Source organism: Neoarius graeffei, chromosome 5 (assembly GCF_027579695.1).
Source record: "Neoarius graeffei isolate fNeoGra1 chromosome 5, fNeoGra1.pri, whole genome shotgun sequence".
Classification (NCBI taxonomy): Eukaryota; Metazoa; Chordata; class Actinopteri; order Siluriformes; family Ariidae; genus Neoarius; species Neoarius graeffei.
This window is the reverse complement of record NC_083573.1, coordinates 108,853,751-108,879,597: the sequence shown is the minus strand read 5'-3', so window position 1 is coordinate 108,879,597 and position 25,847 is coordinate 108,853,751. Positions and strand designations below refer to the sequence as shown.

The 25,847-nt window shown below is 41.9% G+C and overlaps 1 protein-coding gene across 1 annotated transcript in view; it reads right to left on the bottom strand.

Moving 5' to 3' along the window:
• Positions 1-25,847, bottom strand: part of LOC132887224 (dipeptidyl aminopeptidase-like protein 6) — a 464,642-nt gene that overhangs the window by 21,512 nt on the left and 417,283 nt on the right. Inside the window, exons 17-23 of the mRNA XM_060922714.1 lie at positions 21,861-21,908; positions 7,047-7,145; positions 4,907-4,976; positions 3,952-4,146; positions 3,479-3,533; positions 2,594-2,693; positions 170-228 (exon numbers count right to left, since the gene is read on the bottom strand). Coding sequence (XP_060778697.1) covers positions 170-228; positions 2,594-2,693; positions 3,479-3,533; positions 3,952-4,146; positions 4,907-4,976; positions 7,047-7,145; positions 21,861-21,908 — 626 coding nt within the window. The remainder of the gene's footprint in view (positions 1-169; positions 229-2,593; positions 2,694-3,478; positions 3,534-3,951; positions 4,147-4,906; positions 4,977-7,046; positions 7,146-21,860; positions 21,909-25,847) is intronic.

Here is a 25,847-nt window from a genome sequence, read left to right as displayed (position 1 = left end):
CTTTCAGTCCCCAGGAGCTCTGTCCTTGTTGCCTTTAACCATGTCCTGTTTCGCTGACGTATAAAAACATCAATTCATTTATGCTTACTTTCAGGAAGGATGGCAATAATTTTGAAGGTCACTGTGATTATATATAATATATGAAATTATATTTAAAAAGATAATGCACCTCGTATGGTCGTCGGTCTGTTTTTGAGACGCCCAGATATCGTTCTGAGAAAGCAGATGCTGGAAAAACAGAAAGTTCATTGAGTTCAAACATATATATGTATTTAATTCATTGTAAAGTTAATTTATTTATTTGTTTGTTTGCTTTTTAAATGGCTCCAGCATAGATGTCTGTCTCCTGAGTTAATAACCCACCCAAACCTGTTCTTAGAGCTCACCAAGATTAGAAAATACAGCATCTTTCTCTTACTTACACACACTATGGTCTGGACTCAGAGCTGAGTTCAGCAAACAGAGTGAATTTATTTCGGATAAATTTCAGCATGAACACTTTCTTTATAAGCGCAGTAGATGAGTGCTCAGCCTGCTTAGCCTTCAAAGCACACTTTCTTCAGAGGAGAGTGCATCAAATGAACAAAAACATTTTATTCATTTATAAAAACTCTAAACAGTGATTTAAAAGTAGGATAAAATCATTTACACCCCAAAGACACATTACAGTTTCATGACCTCCGCTTAGTGTCATGTAGCTTCATTAAGTTTGTGTATGAGTAACTGCTATAAAGTGCATGTGATATAAATATAACATGTAAAATAACACTTTGTGCTGGATCAGGTGCTATTCTATAGGATGTGCTGCTGGATAATGAGTGCGTAAGCCATTTTGTTTAATTAACCCAGTGATTAATGTGATCAGTATAACTGGGACTGTTCATGAAGTAAACAGTAAGTTTATGTAACACTGTATTGCTCTTACAGTGTCTTGCAAAAGTATTCACCCCCCTTGGTGTTTGTCCTGTTTTGTCGCATTATAAGCTGGAATTAAAACAGATTTTTGGGGGGTTAGTGCCATTTGATTTACACAACATGCCGACCACTTTAAAGCTGAAAATTGTTGTTTTATTTTGACACAAACAAAAATTAAGATGAAAAAAACAGAAATCTGGAGTGTGCATAAGTATTCAACCCTTTCATATGAAACCCCTAAATAAGAGCTGGTCCAACCAATTTACTTCATAAGTCACATAATTAGTTGATTAAGATCCACCTGTGTGCAATCAAAGTGTCACATGATCTGTCACATGATGCCTGTATAAATCAACCTGTTTTGGAAGGACCCTGACTCTGCTACACGACTAAGCAAGCAACATGAAAACCAAGGAGCCTCCAAACAGGTCAGAGACAAAGTTGTGGAGAAGTATAGATCAGGGCTGGGTTATAAAAAATATCCCAAACTTTGAATATCCCACAGAGCGCCATTAAATCCATTATAGCAAAATGGAAAGACTATGGCACCATTACAAACCTGACAAGAGAAGGCCCCGCCCACCAAAACTCACAGACCGGGCAAGGAGGCCATTAATCAGAGATGCAAAAAAGACACCAAAGATAACACTGAAGGAGCTGCAAAGATCCACAGCAGAGATGGGAGTATCTGTCCATAGGACCACTTTAAGCCATACACTCCACAGAGTGGGCGGGACTTTAGGGAAGAGCAGCCAGTAAAAAGCCATTCCTGAAGAAAACACGTTTGGAGTTTGCCCAACAGCATGTGGCAGACTCCCCAAACACATGGAAGATTCTCTGGTCAAATGAGACTAAAACAGAACTTTCTGGCCATCATGGGAAATGCCATGTGCGGCTCAAACCCAACACCCTGAGAACAACATTCCTACAGTGAAGCATGGTGGTGGCAGCATCATGCTGTGGGGATGTTTTTTCATCTGCAGGGACAGGAAAGCTGGTCAGGACTGAAAGCAGTATGGATGGCACTAAATACAGGGCAATTCTGGAGGAAAACCTGTTTGAGTCGGCCAGCGGTTTGAGACTGGGACAAAGGCTTATATTCCAGCAGGACAATCACCCTAAGCATACTACTAAAGCTCCACTGGAGTGGTTTAAAGGAAAACATTTAAATGTCTTGGAATGGCCTCGTCAAAGCCCAGACCTCAATCCAATTGAGAATCTGTGGCATAACTTGAAGATTGCTGTACACCAACACAACCCATTTAATCTGAAGGAGTTGGAGCAGTTTTGCCTTGAGGGATGGGCAAAAATCCCAGTGGCTAGATGTGCTAAGCTAATAGAGACATACCCCAAGAGACTTGCAGCTGGAATTACAGCAAAACAGGACAAACACCAAGGGGGATGAATACTTTTGCAAGACACTGTAAGAGCAAAGGGGGAAAACACTATTTCTATCTTTAGTCTACATTTTCTAACTCTGAAAGGTGGTGGTCTAGATGGAGGCATGAACTCCAGGCAGGTGATTTTAAGTATCTGAATGTCGAGCTCAGGACACACACTTAAGCAGCTGTGTAATCTGATTCCAAATACGAGGAACTCTCTGTATGTAAATACTGATGGACCTATGGAGCAGACTCTACTCTGTCTGTCTGTCGGTCTGTAGTTGTTGCTGCTGTACCATAAAGCTGGAAGTCAGTGATGGGTGAAAGAACAGCACCACACTTGAGTATGGAGGCCCCAGAGCTGAGCAGGAGGCTGGTGACGTATCCACCGTACACCTATAACACACATAACACATACAACATCATCACTCCCTCATCATATGGCTGGTTTTCTTCATTCAGAGCTCCAGCAGTTCCTGGCTGGGAAACATCTCTAGTGTCTCACAGACGTTTTCTAAATCCGTCCTGGAAACCCATGCAGCTGAAAGTTTCACCAGCTCAAACATATACATTTCAGCTCTTAAAGGTCTTCTTCAGAGCTTCTTAAGAGCTGAGGAGGGCTGAGAGCATGTTAAAAAGCTAAACACTAGACGGTGCAAGGAAGCACTGTATTCACAGCTATGCTTTGAAAAATTGCTCCATTACGGTCAGATTTTTTCTAACTAGAAGTGGAAATTACAGTTTAAAAGTTAAATGAGAGATTTGTTTGTTATACTGGAGCACAATAAACTCAGGTGTGACATCATTCCCAGCTCTGACCTCTGAGGAAAGTGGAACAGAGCTCGAGTCCTTGCTTCATCTTACTAAGAGAGTGATGCAGCGGCACTTTAGTCCTTTAGTCTGTTCATCCCTCTCTCCTCCTCTCTCATCTGTACATTCTACTCAAACACATGAGCATCCAACGCTTTCATGCTAATCCAGCTAAAGTCCATTTTAGGCCAACGTTCATAAAGAAGTGAAGCTTGTACCCTAATTTGAAAAGATATGAAGGCTAAAGTATGTCTCCTGGAATTCTCAATGTCCCTTTCAATGTCTGTAGAGTTTGGTGGTGCACATCATTACAAAACCGGAAAGACAGCACAGACAGAGAGAGAGAGAGAGAGAGAGAGAGAGTTCTGTACCTGTCCAAAGGCTCCAATCCTGGTTGTGTCAATGTACAGCTCCTTTGCTATAATGCTGGAAAACAAAAACGCAAAAACAGAGAAGCAATGTTTCTGGTGAAGAAGAAACGGACTGAACCCCCCCCCCCCCACACACACACACACACACTTTAAATGAATCAATGTGCCAAATGAATCAGAGTGAATGGGGAAGAACATTCGAGAAACACACTAACAATCACAATCACACACAGACCCAACACACCAACACTCAGGATTATCGATTGGCTGGAAAAAGCCGGGTGTGTCAGGGCTTCACACGCCCACATCCTGATCTGACTCCTGACTGATAAAGCATGACGGATTGACCAATCTTTCCCCAGTGTTTATTTTAGTTTTGGGGCATTTTATTACTTTCTATCTGATTGTACGGAATTTGAGCAACTCACTAAACCAAGTGTATTATTATTATTATTACTGTAAGTATTTTGTACCTGAGCGCCCTCAGCTGATCCTCCTCCTCCAGCCTGCCCAGTCTGTGATGCACCGTGTGGAGAAGATTGGTGCCCTGAAATCCGCTGCCACGCCCATCACACCGCATAACAATCACTCCAAGGCTGCTGACCAACACGGAGGCCCAGTCCACCTGAAACTGCTCAGACACGGACTGACTTCCTGGAGTACCATCACTGAGACAGACAGACAGACAGACAGACAATTATCTCAAACCTTGTTGGGGTAAATGATCAAAGAGCTACTGAGCATAATAATTTAAAAACAGTCTCATTAAGCCTAAGACTGTCTCATGGAAGGAATAAAATCCAACAGGGCATTCTTTTGTAGGAAAATAATCCACGATGGGGTTGACTGATTCAATTTTATTAACAACCAACATTTCACCTGTTTCTAGTCATATTTAATGTTGCTGAACATCTACGAAACCAGTCAGTTCCTGTTCTCACTCCTATTATAGCAGCGATGAACAGTCATTCCTTCACCAGCGCTGACACTGGAGACTCCTTCCATTAAGGTTCAATAAATTACAGAAAGCTTCACCATCTGTTATCTGTTTATCTGTCTATGCAAAACGTCCACCGTACACGTCCCTGTGAATGAGCTGTTACTACAGAAACCATAACAAGAGCATTAATATGAACCTGTGATTTATGTTACAGCCAGAGCTGCTGTTCTCGACAATTTGTCAACACCTTCTGATTTGAGACTTTACCAGTATAAAGCTAATTACCTGAAAAGAACCAAGCATTTCAACGTAAACTTCACCAAAACTGAAAAACAGCAATTTCTCAGTTCAAAGTTTAACCCCATACTGTGTGTATAAGCTGTAGGCTACATGCATTACCACGTGAATGCCCTTTCCGAGGGTTTAGCCTTCAGGAGCTCAGTGTAGTGTATATTGTATGTACGAGTGAAAGTGTTGGTGAGACTCACACGAGCAGCAGTAGAGGGTAGTGTGCTGTATCTACAAAGCTGGCAGGTTTCAGGATCTGCATCGTTAAAACTGAAAACAAAAAAAGAGCAATGGTTAAACTTTACAGTTCTCTTAATATAATAAACAATATTTACAGCATTTGTTATCATGAACAAACCTTCAGCGGTGTTACATTAACAGAGGAATCGAACCAATGTATTAAGGATAATGTCTGTGTGCATTTTGGTTAGTGGGTGTGTTGTGGCTGATTTTCCACTGTATAAATAAGGACTTGTGCCACATGTTTATGGGTCATTCTAGAATCCAGGGTACATTTCGCATCTCCAAGATAAACGTTTTGTCATTTTCCACAAAATAAATCTTTATTGAATCCATTTTGAACAATAAAGCAAATTATGACAAACTTTCCCCAATAGCGATGCTTGATGTACATTTTAGACCCAATTTATCCATAAAACATTAACTAAATGACCCCCCCTCCCCCCTCATTACTGACTGTCTTCGACTCCTGATTCATCCATTCAACTCCAATAAACAGGAAGTGATTCAGTCTAACAATCTGTTTTTGGGGGCTTATTCTATTCACTGTTATAAAATCAATTACATAGAAAGTGTATTTTCTGTATTATGTGACATTTCAGTCAGAAAAACTATATATGTTTTTATCCGTCCCAATGTTCTTGTCAACTCTGTTATAAAACCACATAAAATCCACAAAGATTTTTAATAATACGCATGACACCTGCACCGAGTGGGGTCACTTCCTCTGGCAGGAAACTTTGGAAAGGCAGTGAGGTGTTTCTTCTCTCATTAATTTGAACAAAATGTTGAGGATTTTACACCAACAGGAGATTCATTATTCATCAACTCTGTTATTGTGATATTGGAGTGAATCTCTCATTAATTTTTTAAAAACAATAATATGAATAAAATCCATCACATTCTGTTTTTTTTTCTTTTTTTTCTAATACATGTCGTGTGGGGCGGCACGGTGGTGTAGTGGTTAGCGCTGTCGCCTCACAGCAAGAAGACCCGGGTTTGAGCCCCATGGCCGGCGAGGGCCTTTCTGTGTGGAGTTTGCATGTTCTCCCCATGTCCGCGTGGGTTTCCTCCGGGTGCTCCGGTTTTCCCCACAGTCCAAAGACATGCAGGTTAGGTTAACTGGTGACTCTAAATTGGCCGTAGGTGTGAATGAGAGTGTGAATGGTTGTCTGTGTCTATGTGTCAGCCCTGTGATGACCTGGCGACTTGTCCAGGGTGAACCCCGCCTTTCACCCGTAGTCAGCTGGGATAGGCTCCAGCTCGCCTGCGACCCTGTAGAACAGGATAAAGCGGCTACAGATAATGAGATGAGATGAGACATGTCGTGTGGGAGCTAGTTTGAGGTTAGCATGTGGAGTTCAGACACAAAATGGTGGAAAATATCAACTCTGTTATCGCCAGTTCTGTTAATGGATTGCCCGCCTAGTTTAATGATAACAGAGTTGATGACGACTAACAGAGTCGACGTTTGAAATGTACCTGCGATTATAGAGTGGGCCATGTATATACGTGTGAGTTATTTCTATTTCAAAAATGCCAAGAAAAGCATCATGTACTGTAGGTCATGATATGTAACATAAAACTGTTTAGTGTGTGACATGAAAGTTAAATACACACGATGACACGAGCGTTTTTCTGTTTATTAGATAAATGGTGTGAAAATCAGTTGGTTATGAGATTAATTTTGGTGTAGAAAAGAAAAAAAAATCAAGAGGTCATGATATTAAAAGAAATATGTCCCAGTATCTGATATGTACGAGCCGTTTTGGAGAACTTTTCAAGTCATGGCTTTTATCTTGAAATACCGTAAGTGAAAAGGGTTTCTGCAAATGTGTTCGCTGCCCTTCAAGTGCTGCTTACTGATTTACACACAAGTGACTTTCAGGCTGCAGTAAATCACACAAATGAAATTACTTTGCACTGACTCCACCCAGAATTTCACACCTTATGCATATTCATTAAGGGGCACGTGTCAAAGAGACAAGATGTCTTACTGAAGTATTTTACGACATCCTCTGTTGAACCTGTGAGTAAATCAGATGTGGGCGTTATCTCATTGACACGTGTGTAAATCTAGCTGTGAACAATGTGACATACCATAATCCTCAACCTCAATCGTTCGGTACTCTACTCTGGGCATCTGCATGGAGTTCACGGTCTGCTGGAGGTCGTGGTTCAACTCGATGTCCATCAGCTCTGGAAGGAAACACACAAACCTGGACCTTTACAAAACTGTTCCCAAATAACACACTTTTACAAGATCAATAGTAGCTATTGGAGATAACTTGGAGTGAAGGGTCAATATTAAATGGATCCATCCATCCATCCATCCATCCATTTTCTTCCGCTTATCTGAAGTCAGGTCGCAGTGGCAGCAGGGTATTCCAGGTGTCCCTCTCCCCAGCAATGCTTTCGAGTTCCTCCTGGAGGATCCCAAGATGCTCCCAGGGCAGATGAGATATATAATCTCTCTAGCATGTTCTACCCCGAGGTCTCCTCCCAGTTGGACGTGCCCAGAAAACCTCCAAAGGAAGGCACCCAGGAGGCATCCTAATCAGATGCCCCAACCACCTCAGCTGACTCCTTTCAACATGAAGGAGCAGTGGCTCTACACCAAGATCCCTGCAGGTGTCTGAGCTCCTCACCCTGTCTCTAAGGCTGAGCCCAGCCACCCTACGGAGAAAGCTCATTTCAGCCACTTGTATCCATGATCTCATCCTTTCGGTCACTACCCAAAGCTCACGACCATAGGTGAGGGTTGGAATGTAGATTGCCTGGTAAATCGAAAGCTTTGCCTTCTGGCTCAGCTCCCTCTTGACCACAATGGATCAGTACAACACCCGCATTACTGCTGACACTGCCCCAATCCACCTGTCCATCTCGCGCTCCATTTTACCATCACTTGTGAACAAGACCCTGAGATACTTGAACTCCTTCACTTGGGGCAGCAAGTCATCCAACCCGGAGGGAGCATGCCACTGTTTTCCAGCAGAGAACCATGACCTCAGACTTGGAGGTGCTGAAGGTATTAAAGGGATCCTCCAGCAGATTTATTCTCAAACTTATTTTAAGTAAAAGTAGTCACAGATTTCAAAAAATCAAATCAAACTTTCATTTTTCAAGACCAAATAGTATTCGAGAAAAATGAATTTTCTTTAAAATGTCAGATAGGGCCTTGATGCATGAGATGTCAGGTAGCGGTCGCTTGGAGCAACTTGGCTCTTTATATTCTCTGTTTACATTGTAGTTTTGCAAGTTTTACAAGTATTTTTACAAAATTCATCAGTGTTTAAATAAGTTTGCCTCATCGTGTAGCATATAAATGCCACACTGATGCTAAAAAGAAAGCACAAGCTGGAACTCGACTGCCTTTCCACAGAGAAAATACAAAGTGTGCTTGATCAGCAGGAACAGAGTGTCACTGACAGAAACTGGATCAGACATGAGACCTCGCACTGCAAAATCTTTTTTTTTTTTTTTAAACATGATCTACAGCCGGCACGGTGGTGTAGTGGTTAGCGCTGTCACCTCACAGCAAGAAGGTTCTGGGTTCGAGCCCAGTGGCGGGCGAGGGCCTTTCTGTGTGGAGTTTGCATGTTCTCCCCGTGTCCGCGTGGGTTTCCTCTGGGTGCTCCGGTTTCCCCCACAGTCCAAAGACATGCAGGTTAGGTTAACTGGTGACTCTAAATTGACCGTAGGTGTGAGTGTGAATGGTTGTCTATTGCCCCTTTTCCACCAAAGCAGTTCCAGGGCTGGTTCGGGGCCAGTGCTTAGTTTGGAACCGGGTTTTCTGTTTCCACTGACAAAGAACTGGCTCTGGGGCCAGAAAAAACGGTTCCAGGCTAGCACCAACTCTCTGCTGGGCCAGAGGAAAGAACCGCTTACGTCAGCGGGGGGCGGAGTTGTTAAGACCAACAACAATAACAAGACCGCGAAAGATCGCCATTTTTAAGCGACGAGAAGCAGCAGCTGTACAAACGCGAAGTCATCCATTATTATTATTGTTGTTGTTGCTGCTTCTTCCGTGTTGTTTTTGCTTCAATATTCGTGCCAAGGTTTAAGCAAACGTAGTGACGTAACTGACGTATACAGCGACGTAATGACATATACAGCGACGTAATGACGTGGCACCACGAGCGATGGAAAAGCAAACTGGTTCTCAGCTGGCTCGCAAGTTGAACGAGTTGTGAACCAGCACCGGCTCCGAACCAGCCCTGGAACTGATTTGGTGGAAAAGGGGTATATGTGTCAGCCCTGTGATGACCTGGCGACTTGTCCAGGGTGAACCCCGCCTCTTACCCATAGTCAGCTGGGATAGGCTCCAGCTCGCCTGCGACCCTGTAAGACAGGACAAACGGCTACAGATAATGGATGGATGGATGGATGGATGGATGATTTACAGCTGGTTCTGGGTAGATTAGAGAGAGTGTGTGTCATTCCCCCTGTTCAAATGAATGGACTTTTCTTGCTACACTCTCTGTTAATCTCTTCAGCATCATGTACAAAAATATTTTAGAGCATGAAGTGTCATGTCGCACTGCGAGTTGATCTATTTTAAACTGAGATTTTAGAGCGTGCAGCCATACATGGCTCTCTTGAGGTCTATTTATCTATTTTTGATTGTGCCACATTTCAAGTCACCTGCCTGCACTGTATAAAAAAAAGTTATTACAGAATCGTAATTAAAAAAAATACTGCCTTGTAAATTTTCAATATATATATTTTTTGCAGCCACATATTTAATATAATTAAAGACAGCATAATTTACAGGAGGAATGTAACAATCAACCAATTCAGGCTTCGATTCAATTCATGATACTGGGTTGACAATTCAATTTCCAAAAGACAGTTTTGAAAAAATAAAAAATAAATAAATAAATTAAGGAAAGAAAATTTTATTTCTCAAAAAAATTGCAGCATTTAATGTCTTTTTCTCTAGCAACTTAAATAATCATTTAATTAAATTAAATAATTCATTTTCTTAATAACCAACACTAATTATTTACCCACATTTGTAAAGATTGGAGTAAAATATAACAGCCTATTAACTAAAATATTCATTTTATGAAACAAACAAACAAACAAACAAACAAACAAACAAACAAACAAACAAACAAAAACCCAGAAAAACACAAAGGCCTTTTCTTAATAAACTTATGGACATTTGTACTACCTCCATTTCCTTCTCTTTTCTTTAGCTTATCTGTCAAACAGAGAGCTCCGATTTCTTATGAAATCTATTTGTACAGTCAATCACACACCTCTTTCTCACTTTAGATATTTTTTGTGCATTTTGCTTTTTGTCTTTTTCTTGAAAATTTTTTTTTCTTGATGAGGGATTTGTTTTTCTCTGAAGGTGAAAACTATGTTCCATTCTTAAAAAAAAAAAGATTTTGCAGCGCGAGGTCTCATATCTGATCCAGTTTCTGTCGGTGACACTCTGTTCCTGCTGATCAAGCACACTTTGTATTTCCTCTGTAGAAAGGCAGTCGAGTTCCAGCTTGTGCTTTCGTTTTAGCATCATTGTGGCATTTATATGATACACAGTGAGGCATACTTATTTAAACACTGATAAATTCAGTAAAAATACTTGTAAAACTTGCAAAACTACGATGTAAACAGAGAATATAAACAGCCGAGTTGCTCCAAGCAAATGCTACCAGACATCATCACAGACATCAAGACCATCTGACATTTTAATGAAAATTCATTTTTCTCGAACACTATTTGATCTCAAAAAATCAAAGTTTGATTTGATTTTTTAAAATTTGTGACTCCTTTTATTTGAAATAGATTTGAGAATAAATCTGCTGGAGGATCCCTTTAACACATGATTCCTGCTAATAACTCACGGACATTATGCCAAGGTTTCAGTAAGTAGCATTTTTCCTTCAAATGTAATGAAAAGAAATAAAAAAGGCAAGGAAATAATTTCCATACGGTCAAGTAAACAGTGAATAAGTGAAACCTCTAGTTGTGTATAAGCATCCAATTAATTAATTAATTAGCGCTGGAATGAATTAAGGAGTCTTCAGTCTCAGCGCTCTGGAAAAGTCAGAGGTAAAGCTCTAACTATTTTGTTTTTATATTTTCAGGAAGGAGTTTACGCTTCTTTTCTAACATGACAAGCTGCATTTTTTGGTTTCGTTTGCTTCTAGAGAGAGAAAACAGTGAAGCTGGTGAGGGACTGGGCATTTATAGCTGCTATAATATACTTTATATACTTTATAAAGTATACTTTATAATGCCATACTTTAGATAATGTAGCTCCTCTAAAAAGGAAAATGGTCAGAGACAAAAAATTAGCACCCTGGTATAATGATGACACTCGCACATTAAAACAGACCACTCGAAAATTGGAACGTAAATGGCGTCAAACAAAATTGGTAATGTTCAAATTAGCTTGGAAGGAGAGCTTCCTGAAGTATAGAAAAGCTCTTAGTGCTGCGAGATCAACATATTTCTCCTCCCTAATAGAAGATAACAAAAATAATCCTAGATTCCTATTTAATACTGTAGCAAAATTAACCAGGAATAAGTCCACTATCACAGGCGGCACGGTGGTGTGGTGGTTAGCGCTGTCGCCTCACAGCAAGAAGGTCCTGGGTTCAAGCCCTGGGGCCGGCGAGGGCCTTTCTGTGTGGAGTTTGCATGTTCTCCCCGTGTCCACGTGGGTTTCCTCCGGGTGCTCCGGTTTCCCCCACAGTCCAAAGACATGCAGGTTAGGTTAACTGGTGACTCTAAATTGACCGTAGGTGTGAATGTGAGTGTGAATGGTTGTCTGTGTCTATGTGTCAGCCCTGTGATGACCTGGCGACTTGTCCAGGGTGTACCCCGCCTTTTGCCCGTAGTCAGCTGGGATAGGCTCCAGCTTACCTGCGACCCTGTAGAAGGATAAAGCGGCTAGAGATAATGAGATGAGATGAGAAGTCCACTATCAACACATGCACACCTGCAGTATGTAGTAGCAACGACTTCATGAATTTTTTTAATGACAAAATTGAGAATATCCGACAAAAAATTCAAACTACTAATTTAAGGTTAGACAATGAAAGTGACCTTGTAGTTAACAATATAACTGTATCAGATCATCAGTTAGAATGTTTTACTCCCCTAAAAGAAACTGAATTACTTTCATTAATCTCCGCATCAAAAGCCTCAACTTGCGTACTAGATCCCTTACCTACACGTCTATTCAAACAGATAATGCCTGGAGTAATTGAACCACTTCTAAAAATAATAAATTCTTCTCTTATGATTGGGTATGTACCCAAATCCTTTAAACTAGCAGTTATCAAACCCCTGATTAAAAAACCTGACCTTGATCCCTGTCAGCTGTCCAATTATCGGCCAAAATCAAACCTCCCCTTTATCTCCAAGATCCTTGAAAAAGCTGTGGCACAGCAGTTATGCTCATATTTACATAGGAATAACATCCATGAAATGTATCAGTCAGGATTTAGACCTCATCATAGCACAGAGACAGCTCTGGTTAAAGTAGTAAACGACCTACTGTTGGCGTCTAATCAGGGCTGTGTCTCGCTACTTGTGTTGCTTGACCTTAGTGCAGCATTTGATACCATTGATTCTTCTGGATAGACTAGAAAATGTTGTGGGAGTTAAGGGAATGGCCCTCTCCTGGCTCAGGTCTTATCTAACTGATTGTTATCAGTATGTTGATATAAATGGTGATATTTCTAGACGTACCGAGGTAAAGTTTGGTGTTCCACAAGGTTCTGTCTTGGGTCCACTGCTTTTTTCTCTATATATGTTACCTCTGGGCGATATTATTCGTAAACATTGTATTAGTTTCCACTGTTATGCTGATGACACACAGTTGTATGTCTCTGCAAAACCTGATGAGAGACACCAGCTTAATAGAATTGAGGAATGTGTTAAGGACATTAGACACTGGATGCTTATTAATTTCCTTCTGCTTAACTCTGACAAGACTGAAGTACTTGTGCTAGGACCACATACAGATAGAAGTAAGTTTTCTGATTACACAGTGACTCTGGATGGCCTTTCTGTTTCTTCACGTGCAGCAGTAAAAGACCTCGGAGTGATTATTGACCCCAGTCTTTCATTCGAAACTCACATTGATAACATCACCCGGATAGCTTTCTTTCATCTCAGAAATATTGCAAAGATAAGAAATTTAATGTCATTGCATGATGCAGAAAAACTAGTCCATGCTTTCGTTCCCTCCAGGTTGGATTATTGTAATGCCTTACTGTCTGGATGTTCCAATAAGTGCATAAACAAGCTCCAGTTAATTCAAAATGCAGCAGCAAGAGTCCGTACTAGAACTAGAAAATATGACCACATCACGCCTGTCTTATCCACACTGCATTGGCTCCCAATCAAATTTCGTATTGATTATAAAATACTACTATTGACCTTTAAAGCACTAAATGGTCTCGCACCACAGTACCTGAGTGAACGTCTGCTCCTCTATGACCCGCCACGCCTACTTAGATCAAAAGGTGCAGGCTATCTGCTGGTACCTCGTATAGTGAAGGCTACATCAGGGGGCAGAGCCTTTTCTTACAAAGCCCCACAGTTATGGAACAGCCTTCCAAGTAATGTTCGGGAATCAGACACAGCCTCAGCATTTAAGTCTCAGCTGAAAACATATCTGTTTAGTCAAGCCTTTTGTTAATGGTGTTTATGAGGTAAAGGAGTAGATCTGGAGGGTCCTCAGACATAGAGTGTTTTGGTAAACTGGGATGTATGGATGCTGTCAGTCCCCACTCGCTTGCTCACTCGAGTTTGTTGACAGTGTAGTGGCTGGCTGCTTTATGTCCCGGGGCTCCCTCATGCCTGTGTTACCTTCTGGCTCTCTCCTTTTAGTTATGCTGTCATAGTTAGTTGCCGGAGTCCCTGCTTGTACTCGGTGCAATATGTATACTGTTCCTACTTATTCAGGTGACATTGGGCATACCTAACAACCTGTGTTTTCTTTCCTCCCCCCCCCACCCCAAATCTGTCCCTCTGAGTTACATGGAGTCAACAGGAAATCTTTTGGTGGAGAGGGTGGAGACCTCGACTGGCTATCGTAGCCTGCAGGGAATCGGCCGTCAGACATTCTGTCGCATGTCCCAGACCCGGTGAAATGTAACTGAATCGTCTTGGCCAGCCCTAAGGGTCCCATCTGCATCTCATCATTGCTGAGGAGTGTGCTCCCATCACCCAATCAAGCATCCAGCCAGAGCAGGTCATGATATTTTTTACCATATTAACATGCCATTGTTGTGTGTTATGCCTGATGTAAAGACTCTCGTCTCTGCGAGCCTACCACACAGATTTAATACTTGTCATTTTTAGGGCATACCTAACAACCTGTGTTTTCTTTCTCTCTCTCTTCCCCCCCCAATCTGTCCCTCTGAGTTACATGTTGATCCTGGGATTGAGATGCTGGCCCCTTCTGCCCCTCGGACCTGCTTGATCCATCCTGGTGCCCTGTGTCTGGTCGGAGTTTTATCACACCGCTCCTGTGAAGGACGGCCCCATGAGGACAGTTGAGGGTTATATCTGTTAAAACTGTTAATATTATAGTCAGGCTGTCTGTTGTTGCCCAAATGAGGATGGGTTCCCTTTTGAGTCTGGTTCCTCTCGAGGTTTCTTCCTCATGTCGTCTGAGGGAGTTTTTCCTTGCAACCGTCGCCACAGGCTTGCTCATTGGGGATAGATTAGGGATAAAATTAGCTCATGTTTTAAGTCGTTCAAATTCTGTAAAGCTGCTTTGCGACAATGTTTATTGTTAAAAGCGCTATACAAATAAACTTGATTTGATTTGATTATATAAGTGACAGTAGGAACTAACTTGTTATCCGAATATTAAATGGAACTGTAAACAAAAAAAGTATGATGTTCCATTCTCATCTCATCTCATCTCATCATCTGTAGCCGCTTTATCCTGTTCTACAGGGTCGCAGGCAAGCTGGAGCCTATCCCAGCTGACTACGGGCGAAAGGCGGGGTACACCCTGGACAAGTCGCCAGGTCATCACAGGGCTGACACATAGACACAGACAACCATTCACATTCACACCTACGCTCAATTTAGAGTCACCAGTTAACCTAACCTGCATGTCTTTGGACTGTGGGGGAAACCGGAGCACCCGGAGGAAACCCACGCAGACACGGGGAGAACATGCAAACTCCACACAGAAAGGCCCTCGCCGGCCACGGGGCTCGAAATAAAACATCTGGTGTTTGAAGAAAATACTAATTAAAAAAATTAAACTTCAAATTCCACCTCATGTTCATTTATTACTAAGGAAGTACAGGACTAATACTGATCAGTGATTATTTTTTTCTTGCATAGTTACCAGGTTACTGAGGAAGCTTCAACCTCAAAGCTGTACGTATCTTTAGCGATCCGTAAACATCTCATGTGATTAGCACGGAAACCCACATGTAATTTGCAGTTTGTTTACAAGAACGTATATCAGAATGCGATAAGTGCGAGGAGAAAAACCCGAGCGTGAGGACCAGTGAGCAGCTGTTACTGCTGATAGCATGAGGATGTGAAAAGAGCCAAGCGCTAACATTATCATGCTAATCACAGAGGCAGCCGCTGAATTCATAAGAGCTGTGCAACAATAAATTACAATTAAACCTACACAGTGTGAAAGAATTTGGACTTTAAATGGGGTTATCAGAGCACACACACACACATACACACACAGCCGTCGAGTTCCCAGAACACTGTCTGTGTTATTCATGAAACTATTTCAATGCAAATTCATACAGAACTGATGCAGCTCTTAAAATAACAAACTCTCACGACTCCTCTCAGTGCATCGGTGTGTGATGTGTTTATAAGTATGACTTGTACTTTTATTGTGACACGCATGTCTGCTTCATTTCCTGGTCTGGACTCTTCCCTTACACCCTCATTGGTTTGTTTCCTAATGTGTGCACCTGTCTCGTGTCTGTTTCTGGACTCTCGCAGCTCTCTCATGTTAGTCCACTGTATTTCAGTTCATTCGCGATTCTGAGTCTTGTTTCTTATTCTGTATTTTTTTCATTGCTCTTTTTTGGACTGTCTTTTGTGACTTGGATTTGTTAATAAAGATTTACTCACATGTAAGGGCTTTAGATAGAAATTACAGTGTTGGAGCTGCAAGTTCACATAAATCACAAAACACACTTACACAAAGCAGACAATGAGGTAGGTTTAAAAATAAGTATTTATATATACACACACACACACACACACTGATCAGCCAGAAGATTTAAACTGACTGACAGGTGAGGTGAATGTTTAACAGTTATTCCACGAAATCGAGACCTACATGAGCTGATAACCGACAAGGCATGTAGCACCGAGATTGAGTGGAATAGCTGTTTTGTTCTATCCACATTCACTGGATTTTGAGAAACACAGCATTTTTATTTTTTGCAAATTTGATAAACAAAACTTTATACAAAACATCTGAAAAAATAATTTCCGCTTAGAATGTAAACAAATCGGCGAAGTGACAGGAGTAATTTGTGAAAAATGTGATCATTATTGAAAAAAAAAAAGGTCTGTTCTTACCATCAAATACTTTTATTCCATATTTTGTTGATTTTTATTTTTTATTTTTTTTTGGGGGGGGGGTTGTTTTCGAGTAGTTTTTATTTTGTCCTTGGTTGGTTCAGCAACATGCTCCACCATTTTGTTTTTCTCTACTCAAGGTATATGACCTGATATCCTAGTAGTAGAGTAGCCAATCAGAGCATGCAATTGTTCATAACTAGTGAATGTGAATAGAATAACATCAATTATCTCATTACAGTGGCACCTGTTGAGGGGTGGGATATACTAGGCAGCAAGAAAACAGTCAGTTCTTGAAGTTGATGTGTTGGAAGCAGGAAAAATGGGTGAGCATAATTAGGATCTGAGGGACTTTAACAAGAACCAAATTGTGACGGCAAGATGACTGAGTCTGAAAAAGTTAATGCTAAAACTTTTCTGTTTTAGCCAGCATTAACTTTTTTAGCAGTTTGTGCTACAGTAGCTCTTCTGTGGGATTCGAATATATGGGCTAGCCTTCGTGCCCCATGTGAATCTATGAGCCTTTGACACCCATGACCCTTTCGCTGGTTCACCGGTTGTCCTTTGGATCCTTGGATCACTTTTGTTTGGTACTAACCACTGCATACTGGGAACACACCACAAGGTGTGCATTTTGGAGATGCTCAGCCCCAGTCATCTCACCATCACAATTTGTCAAAGTCACTCAGATCCTTACGCTCACCCATTTTTCCTGCTTCCAACACATCAACTTCAAGAACTGACTGAGGTCCTGTCCACACGGCAACGGATTCAGGTGAATCCGATATAATTGTTTATCATTTCGGCCTGGCGTCCACACGGCACTGGTGTTTTGGGTGCCCCAAAACGCAATCTTTTGAGAACGGGTTCCAGAGTGGAAAGATCTGGCAATGGAGCCGTTGCGAAGTCGTCAGGATGAGTAGAACGGATTTGTTTACGATAACGTCACAACCACATGACTGTGAGTGCTTCACGCCGGGTAGAAGTGTAACGAACTCGATGCAAGTTGTCAACAAATCCTATAACTTGGTTCATGAAACGCGCTTACAAAATATTTTCACTGTGAATATTTATTGCGTAATGGTGCAAAATGAGAGAGAGAGAGTGAGAGAATAGCCCTTAGGGCAGAGTCAATCCCACCAGCAAAAATAGGGGAAAAAAAGGAGCGAGCTCACCTCTTCAGATGTTGGTTTAAGTCCTACAATACATTCCTCAAAAAGGGCGTAGAAGAACAAATTAATCCATCAACGTGTAGCATTCAATTTATTCTGGACCATTAAAAACGCCGCCTTCCGCGTAGAATCATACGTCATCCTCGCCGCCATATTGGATGGGTCAAAGCGGAGAATAAAAATGCCTCATTCATGTGCTGCGTTTAACTGTACCAACAGGTTTACCGTCCAAACGAGATCACATGGGATTACCTTTCACAGGTGAGACTGGAAAAATACTTTTCATTGTATTTGGTCATTACAGTATAATGTAATTTTACGAACAGATTTTTCTGACTTTGTGGCTAATATAAAGTCTCGCGCATAATAGTTTATGTGCATGCGTCCTTACTTCTATTGTTCTGGTGTCTCTGAAGGGACCGTCTTACAGCGCCCCTAGAGGTGTGGCATGTGTATTGCATCATTTTCAGCAAGTGTTGCGTTGCCATATGGACCTGATATTTTACTGATCGTTGCCCATGTCCCAACAGCCAGCCTCTGTGTCCGGGGATCAGGTTGTCGAGGCCCCTGCCTTCGACTGCCACCCAATCCACATTGCACCAGTCCCCTACTGCTACCTCTGTGGGTGGTGAACCCACAGGAGGTCGGGCCCATGTCACCTCTTCGGGCTGAGCCCGGCCGGGCCCCATGGGCAAAGGCCCGGCCACCAAGCACTCGCATACGAGCCCCAACCCCGGGCCTAGCTCCAGGGTGGGGCCCCGGCTGTGTCATCCCGGGCGACGTCACGGTCCTCGGATTTTTCTCCATAGGGGTTTTGGTGAACTGCTCTTAGTCTGACCTGTCACCTAGGACCTGTCTGCCTTGGGAAACCCTGACAGGGGCATAATGCCCCCGACAACATAGCTCCTAGGATCATGAGCTTTGGGTAATGACCGAAAGGACAAGATCGCGGATACAAGCGGCCGAAATGAGTTTCCTTCGCAGGGTGGCTGGGCGCTCCCTTAGAGATAGGGTGAGAAGCACAGTCACTCGGGAGGAGCTCGGAGTAGAGCCGCTGCTGCTCCACATCGAGAGGAATCAGCTGAGGTGGCTCGGGCATCTTTTTCGGATGCCTCCTGGACGCCTCCCTGGGGAGGTGTTCCAGGCATGTCCCCCCGGGAGGAGGCCCCGGGGAAGACCCAGGACACGCTGGAGGGACTATGTCTCTCGGCTGGCCTGGGAACGCCTCGGTGTTCTTCCCGAGGAGCTGGCCGAGGTGTCTGGGGAAAGGGAAGTTTGGGCTTCCCTGCTTAGACTGCTGCCTCCGCGACCCGGTCCTGGATAAAGCGGAAGAAGACGAGACGAGACGAGACGTTGCCCATGTGGACGCGATATTTTTTAAAATAACATCTCGTTGCCATTGTCGTGTGGATGTAGCCTGAGAATGCGGGGAGTTTCACTGCTTGGTTCAGGAGCTACTGAGACTGATATCAAACATCACTGAGTAGGCGACGGACCACGGGCTGTACACCCACTGATTTCACTGCTGAGCTCCTCTCCTGGTTTTATCTTTATCATTTTTGTTTCCTTTATTAAACAGTGCTGGATTTCGAGATACAGAGGTGCCATTTGGCTTCTATTAAATGCCTATTGACTCCTCACACCCTACATCTTGCTTTTTTACGTGCTAATAGTACAGAAATATGTGTCTTGATATGCAGCCAGGCTGAGTGAGAGACTCCACTGAGCTTGTAGCAGTGTGATGATGTTTGGTGAATGAGTTGCTTTGGTAGGTGAAATATTATAAATATCAAATTTGCTGGAGAAAAAAACCCAAAAAAACCGCTTTTTTGCACATGAATATTCACCTTCGATGATGTGGAAGTGTTCATTTTTGGGATATTACAGAAGAAAAATGACACTCGTAACAACAAAAGGCCTTTACTCACTACACCTATATGATATCATTCTGAAAAAATATTTCCATTTTTTATTCTATACTCAGACTTCTATCCATATTGACCTCCAAAAAAATTTTTTTCACTTATCTTCAGTGTTTTGTCTTGAAAAAGTGGCTCAAAAATTCCCTTCCAGATCAATAATGTTTATCTTATCACAGTTTACTGAAAGCATACATCACTTTAGACTTTTCTACTTTCAACCGAATTCCCACTCTTAGACTTTCATTGAATACAAAATGGAATCTCTCAATGAAGAAAAACACCACATGGAAAATATTACATTTTGATAAGAGCTAACACTGAAACATTCTCCAAACAAACAGACTCTGTCTTCATCTGAATAACAAAGGACACTTGTTTCAGGACTGCAATGTATGCATTTTAGCCAAGTGGTTTGAAAGAGGAGTAAAGGAAGCCATCTTCGTCAACTTGGAACAACCATCACTGAACAGACGAGGTGGTCTGAGACGCCACTTATCAGCCACCTACAATGCTGAAAGTGCCACTTGGCATTTTCAAAACTGAATACACATCCACACCAAAACTCAGCTGACTTCAACAACTCACATGCTGGCAGAAAGCCAATGACCCACAGATCACAGATCACCCTAACGACCCTCTAGGCTGCTAACACCATTCACACCTGGCCTCCACCTACAGGATGACTGAAAAGGTCAATGACCCATGTGACCTCAACGACTCTCCTTAGGGCTGCTTTTGGTCTTTCTTCTTCTACGAGCTGCTCCTGCTTCTCTGTGGGGTCGCTGCAGCATACAATGTTCTCCAGAGATTGTGGTCCATGGCGTCCTCTCTCATAGCCCTGATGGTCTCCATATCTTCCTTGATGTTGTCCCTCCACATCCTCTTCAGTCAGCCCCTTTTTCTTCTTCCCAGCAATTCCAAGTTCATCACTCTCTATCTGACACATTCTCTCTCTCTTCTCACCACATGTCCATACCATCTCAGCTTTGATATTGTACCAGCCACTGAGGTGCCAGTGCTGGTTCCAAGCCCGGATAAATGGTGAGAGTTGCGGCAGGAAGGGCATCTGGTGTAAAACTTTTGCTCCACCCACAATGCAGTTTAGGGTTGCTTTTGGTCCATTAGAGGATAAATACCTGGAACTCCCCACTTGTCAGACAGAACTGAAGAAGCTTTTCGGATGAGAAGTGAAACGTCTTCAAGGATTTCCAGCAAGTCCAGTTGCCTTCTTTAGCACCTACAGATCTACAAACAAAATTCCTGGATTTTCCAGGATTCATGATGTGGTCCAAAATATGATCAAATCCCCAGACTTTCGATATATATTTTTTTTAAATCCTGCGATATTCCATGGGAATACTGATTTATAAACCGTCCATGTACCAGTTCTGCACTTGATTTGGATTAAATTAGGTTGAAAAGATCTGCAGTTTGAGTTTACTCTGAAAATACTTTGAAGATAACAAGCCTCATTGATCAATCTATTAATAAACTTGTGTGTAGATGTTTTCGTGGCCAAACCAGATGAACAAATCCCATTAAACAAAACTCCAGCTCAATTTCATTACACTTTGAGAACTTGGATAAACTTCTGCTATTTTTTTTTCACAAGGGAGCTTGTTTTTGTCAGGATGACGTTACCCATCAGCCCCTGCACCTGAAGAGATCATGCACAGCTGAGTCACGCTTATGTCTCATGAGCACAGGAATTTACAGCCACTTCTGTGTACATTGTGTTTCTCGAGCTCACGTCATGTTCTTTGTGTTCCTGTGTTCACCGAGTTCTTCTTCTTCATGTGCATGGTGTGTGTTCTTCATCGCACTGATTCTGCATCGGCCTTTGAATCCACATTTTTACACCAAATCCAGGAAGAAAACAAACTATGACACTGATTTTTTCTTCATCATCATCATCATCATCATCATCACAAAACTTTTCCTTCTCTTGAACTCGTTTCCACCTGAAGCACCTTACAGCAAATTCTCTAAACCATTCTACGTCACTGTGCCCCGGACTGCGGTTTGACAAGGTGCTTTTTTGATAAATAACTAAATTATAACACTCTTACACAAAGAGGTCATATTTCCGAGAGCGCATAGAGAATTCTTCAGTAATCCAATCAGCTGTGAGTGTTCTCTGCTCAAATCCATCCTCATATAATTCCACTCAGACGCCTGCAGAGAGCTGAGCCGTGTGTACTGCATGCATGATGAGGATGAACTGGATGTGCAGCTGTGTATACACACACACACACACACACAGTACTCACTCTGTCGCTCTTGGGTGCTGTAGACGGACACAAACGGGACTCCAGGCCCTGAAACACAACACCAATCTAATAAGCATCACGTTTTATTTATTTTTATTATTATTTTTTATTTCCTCCCAGAGTTCATCCCCAGTTCTTTCTCAAAGTCTTAACTCCATAAACATTGTTGCAGTCAATGTGAGAATTATTGGCACCCTTCATGAAAATATATACATCATAAAACTCAAGATAAAAAGGAAAAAAAAACATTAACACTTCTTATGAATGATTTATACATTTTATTATATTATATTACTATATTTATGACAGACATTGCTATCATTATATTTCAGATTATTTTAATTATGAGTTAATGAAAATGCAGTGCACTTTATAGCAAAGCTTATTATCTCATCTCATCTCATTATCTCTAGCCGCTTTATCCTGTTCTACAGGGTCGCAGGCAAGCTGGAGCCTATCCCAGCTGACTACGGGCGAAAGGCGGGGTTCACCCTGGACAAGTCGCCAGGTCATCACAGGGCTGACACATAGACACAGACAACCATTCACACTCACATTCACACCTACGCTCAATTTAGAGTCACCAGTTAACCTAACCTGCATGTCTTTGGACTGTGGGGGAAACCGGAGCACCCGGAGGAAACCCACGCAGACATGGGGAGAACATGCAAACTCCACACAGAAAGGCCCTCGCCGGCCACGGGGCTCGAACCCAGACCTTCTTGCTGTGAGGCAACAGCGCTAACCACTACACCACTGTGCCGCCCAAAGCTTATTATGTACACTATATTTATAGAGGATATTAGAAGACATGAAGTTTATCTTTCAGCGGTGAGTGTATACAGTAGATCATTAGTGAGTGAAGCGAATGAGTGAAATATTTTCAACACAAGAAGATAAACTTCATATCTTCACACCACCATGTCATGTTCTTTAGATTATATGGACACATCCACACACACAAAAAAAATGCAAGTTAATCAAAATAATTTTAATTTTGAACCGGTTCTCCATTTTGACAACCCGCATCTAGTCAGCGTGAAAACACTGGCAGTGACATCATGGGAGTGAAATATCCGAAATTATTATACATACAGGACACTTTTTCAATGGAATAAAAACGTGTTCTATTCCCTTCTAGCGGGTTTCATTCAATTGGTTTGATAGCATGCGGTATCGTTAGCATATCGCTTATCCTACGTGTATTACGTCACTCTACCCAATGGAGAATGAGCGTTGAATATGGTTTACGATATTGCATGGTTGTTAACATCGCAATTAACATCGTAAACATTCCTCGTGGCGGCACGGTGGTGTAGTGGTTAGTGCTGTCGCCTCACAGCAAGAAGGTCCGGGTTCGAGCCCCGTGGCCGGCGAGGGCCTTTCTGTGTGGAGTTTGCATGTTCTCCCCGTGTCTGTGTGGGTTTCCTCCGGGTGCTCCGGTTTCCCCCACAGTCCAAAGACATGCGGTTAGGTTAATATGGGATGGCCTTGGGCTGAGGTGCCCTTGAGCGAGGCACCGAACTCCCAACTGCTCCCCGGGCGCTGTTAGCATGGCTGCCCACTGCTCTGGGTATGTGTGTGTGCTCATTGCTCACATGTGTGCATGTGTGTGTTCACTGCTTCAGATGGGTTAAATGCAGAGAAGAATTTCACAAGCGTGTGATGAATAAAGTTCTTCTTCTTCTTCATGTTCATAAGTTTATTAAGAAAAGGTTGATTCATTATTAACATTTTTCATTTTTAATGAAACAAATATTTTAGTTAACTGGTGATTATATTTTACTCCATATTTATCTTTACAGATGTGGTTAAACAATTCTTATTATTTTTAGCTCATGTGCCCATGATGCCGATGAGCTGTTGCCATGGTGAGGCTTCCATCATCCGTCGTCCATAATTAAGTTAAATCGCATCTCCTTTGTCAGTTCTCCATGGATTTCTGTTCTGATTGTTTTGTTTGAAAAAACTCATCACTCTGCAGAAAACTCGGTTGCTGTTTTGTCAGTTTTTTTGCGAACGAGTTACTAATTAAACCAAATGAATGAATTTTCCAGGCCTCTCACTAGAATTGTATCTCCCCTCCGATTTCTCATCTGATTCCAGTTCTGATTGATGTTTTGAGTCGATCTTCCCTTGAGGAACAAAACTGGATCATTTGTTGATATTCCTGTTATAAACAATTTGTTTACAACTTTGTTTATTTTCAGTTAAATCGTGTCTCCTCCCTCCCTCAGTTCTCAATGGATTTCAGTTCTGATTGTTTTATTTAAAAGAACTAGACCTTCTGCACAAAACTTGGTCATTGTATTGTCAATTTTTTGCTAACAAATTCATCATTAGTTCACCTTAACACATTTTCTTCTGACTAGAATTGTATCTCCTCTCATTTATCATGTGAATTCAGTTCTGATGGATGTTTTGGGTTGATCTTCACTCGGGGAACAAAATTTAGTCCTTTGTTGATGTTCCTGTTGTGAACAGTTAGTCGTGGAGGTCGGTCCTCTCTCTCTCACATCATCACATTTCAGCTCTGTTTGATGTTTTGGTCATCATGGTTATTTTGATGGCAGGCCAGATGAGCTCCTATGTCCTTGACATTCTTGTTAATAAATAATTAACAATAAATTAACAATCAAATTAAATTAATAAATTAAAACAACTAATTAATAAATGAATACCAATCATCTCATCTCATCTCATTATCTGTAGCCGCTTTATCCCGTTCTACAGGGTCGCAGGCAAGCTGGAGCCTATCCCAGCTGACTACGGGCGAAAGGCGGGGTTCACCCTGGACAAGTCGCCAGGTCATCACAGGGCTGACACATAGACACAGACAACCATTCACACTCACATTCACACCTACGCTCAATTTAGAGTCACCAGTTAACCTAACCTGCATGTCTTTGGACTGTGGGGGAAACCGGAGCACCCGGAGGAAACCCACGCGGACACGGGGAGAACATGCAAACTCCACACAGAAAGGCCCTCGCCGGCCACGGGGCTCGAACCCAGACCTTCTTGCTGTGAGGCGACAGCGCTAACCACTACACCACCGTGCCGCCCGCCCGAATACTAATCAAAGTAATATAATTATTGCTGATCATTAAGAAAATGAAACAAAAACAAGTTTAGTTTTAATTTGACCAGAAAGAATATTGAAGTTCATAAAGACTGGGAAAATAAATCTTGTATTTTCTTGGTAATAACATTTATTGTGGGAAAATCAAATCATGAACCCAGTATCATGAATCAACTCGAATTGTAAACTGAGTGAATCGTCACTATACGTCTACTACACATGTACAAGTGTGTGCTCGCGCCAGTGGAACAACACGATTAGCTTCATATGCTTCCTGATTGGCTTTTTGTGGAGGGGGCGGGATATGTGTTTGGCGTTACAGACTTTTCCCAGTGATTTCTATTCAGGATTCTTTAAGCGGTTTGTCTCCTCCGTTATAACGCCTCTGATGGCTAGTCAGCTTTATGTTAAAGTTTAGAGTCAAGGGTCATTGTACACATACTTCTAAACAAATCGCCATTAAATAAACAAAATTTTGATAGCTAACGGCAATTTTTGTGGCTAATTTAGTCGTATCTAGCTAGTAGCCTAATATTAGGAACGCAGACATGTCCCTGTAAAACCCCACCCAGTGTGATTGAAATGTATATTAATAACATTAATAACTGTGAATAATTACAGTAGCATTTACAGAATTAGATTTTAATTCAGATCTATAATTTAATATAGTTATGAGAATAAAATAGGTTAAATCTTAATCAAAAAACATGAGGCCAAATTTACTCCAAAAACGCGCTGTGGATTTAATATGCCTGTGTAAGTGTGTTTGTTTAGCTCTCAGAGGTTTATACTGCTGGAGATGTCAAGCTTATTAAAGGTTTTGCTTTCACTTCTGAAAGAACAGAACTGATATCAGCCTTCTGGAGATGTTTCTAAACAAACCTACACACACACACACACACACA